At 48.1% G+C, this 2110-nt stretch overlaps 1 protein-coding gene across 1 annotated transcript in view; it reads left to right on the forward strand.

The window, feature by feature from the left end:
* Positions 1–958, forward strand: part of LOC123090494 (putative disease resistance protein RGA1) — a 9822-nt gene extending 8864 nt beyond the window's left edge. The window contains exon 7 of the mRNA XM_044511798.1: positions 610–958. Coding sequence (XP_044367733.1) covers positions 610–765 — 156 coding nt within the window. The 3' untranslated portion in view covers positions 766–958. The remainder of the gene's footprint in view (positions 1–609) is intronic.
* Positions 959–2110: the final 1152 nt, after the last annotated feature.

A 2110-nucleotide genomic window follows, 5' to 3' on the forward strand; every position in this document is an offset into this window, starting at 1 on the left:
GCCTTGCCTCCCATGCAAAGTCTTTGAAAAAGTTAACCATATGCAATGTCCAGCAGCTCCAGTATATAGAAAACTCTGCTTCTGTAGTCGATCTCAGCCTTGCTGGACTACCCGACCTGACTAGGATCTCCAATTTTCCCAAGCTGCGAAAACTTGAGATCTATTGCTGCCCGAAGCTCGAGTTGCTGCAGGAGATGGTTGCACTCCAGAAGCTAACAGTTCAGTACAGCGAGAAGCAGCTCCCATCGTACCTGCAAACTGTAAAGCCAAGCCATTTGCTGCTGGATTGCTGCTCGGTGATACTCCTTTCCATGGCTTTGGGAGAGTCTTGTTCCGAGTGGGACAAGTTCAGCCATATCCAGCAAGTTGAGGCTTATGCAGATGATGGAGGCATTGAAAAGAGATGGCACCTATTCTACACAAGGGAGCCCTACAACATGGGGACCAACATTGATCTGCAGGTAATATTTGTATATATTGGTAATTTGTTGCTCTTTTCCAATATGTGTAGTTACTAGTATATTTTTCTTAATCTCCTCTTGTTGATTCTGCCATAGTATACTAGTTTACCGGAAACGCTAGAGCCCACTGATTCGTTTTGCTTGTCAGGAGTGGTCAGACGATGTTAACTTTATCCAATCAGAGGGTGAAGATGGACTGCCTCGGTTAGCTGCCCTGATGAAATCTGCGGATGAAGATGAGGAGGATGCAGACAACACAGAAGAAATAGAGGAGGAAAGCATGGGCCAAGGAAGGGAGGAGTAGCAAATCAAGGAGGCAACATCATGTTAATTTCCTGCTGCTGTTATATGTACAATCCCACGTGCTACCTCTCACAGCCCGGGATCACATGGTCCAAAAGCATATTTTTATATTTCCGCATTTGATTTGGTGTAATGTAGAAAACTAAGTACAGCATTGGAATTGCTTGGTTTGTTTGTCAACATATGGCAGAATATACATGAGAGGCCTGCATGCAGCATGCTTAATATATATGATCTGTTAACGGCGCTAGTCAAGCACCTGGGTGGAGCGCAATGGTGGGTAACCGGAGTTTACGGACCGCAACAGGATCACGAGAAGATTGCTTTTATGCAAGAATTGGTCGACATTCGAGAGCTCATTGCCAGCCCCTGGGCGGTACTGGGTGATTTCAATCTATTGGTAAATCCGGAGGACAAAAGCAACTCTCTCATCAATAGGAGGATGATGGCGCGTTTTCGGGCAAAGCTCAATTTTCTCGAGCCGAAGGAAATCTACCTAAATGGCAGGAGATATACTTGGTCAAATGAAAGGGAATGTGCAACTTTGGAGCGGATCGATCGTGTGTTTGCCACTGTGGATTGGGTGGAGTGCTACCCGACTTGTGAGCTTACCGCACTAGGATCGGCCATGTCGGATCACTGCCCACTTCTTTTGGATCTAAATGCCGACTTGTGTATGGGACGGCGATTCAAGTTTGAATCTTTTTGGACCAAGTCAGAGGGTTTCATGCAAACGGTGCAGGAGGCGTGGAGCTCGACCTCAAGCGAGGGAAATCCATATGTGGTGCTTGATGCAAAACTAAGGGCAATGGCGAAACATCTAAAGAAGTGGAGTGATCATTGGATTGGAAACGTTAAGCTTCAGATTGGTATAGCTATGGAGGTGATTTTCCGGCTGGACAAGGCAATGGAATCAAGGGCACTGACTGAGCAGGAATATGCCTTACGGAAGCTTCTCAAAAGGAAGCTACTGGGTCTGTGCTCACTGGAGCGCACCATCGCGCGGCAAAGGTCAAGAATCCTTGTCCTCCGCGAGGGAGATGCAAATACGAGTTTTTTTCACCAAAGCGCCTATCATAGACAGAGGAGGAATATGCTGACGGCGATTCGGCATGGGGACAGCGTGGCCACTGGGCAGGACGAGATTGCAAGCAAGGTAGACGATTATTTCTCATCTGTGTTTGGGGAGGCACCGGCACGTGAGCATGCTCTGGACCTGGCTAGCATTCACCTGCCATCAAGGAACCTGGCGCACCTAGAAGCCCCTTTCACCGAAGAGGAGGTGGAGAAGATCGTGAAGTCTATGCCGCTAGACAAAGCGCCGGGGCCGGATGGATTCACGGGCC

Source organism: Triticum aestivum, chromosome 4B (assembly GCF_018294505.1).
Source record: "Triticum aestivum cultivar Chinese Spring chromosome 4B, IWGSC CS RefSeq v2.1, whole genome shotgun sequence".
Classification (NCBI taxonomy): domain Eukaryota; kingdom Viridiplantae; phylum Streptophyta; class Magnoliopsida; order Poales; family Poaceae; genus Triticum; species Triticum aestivum.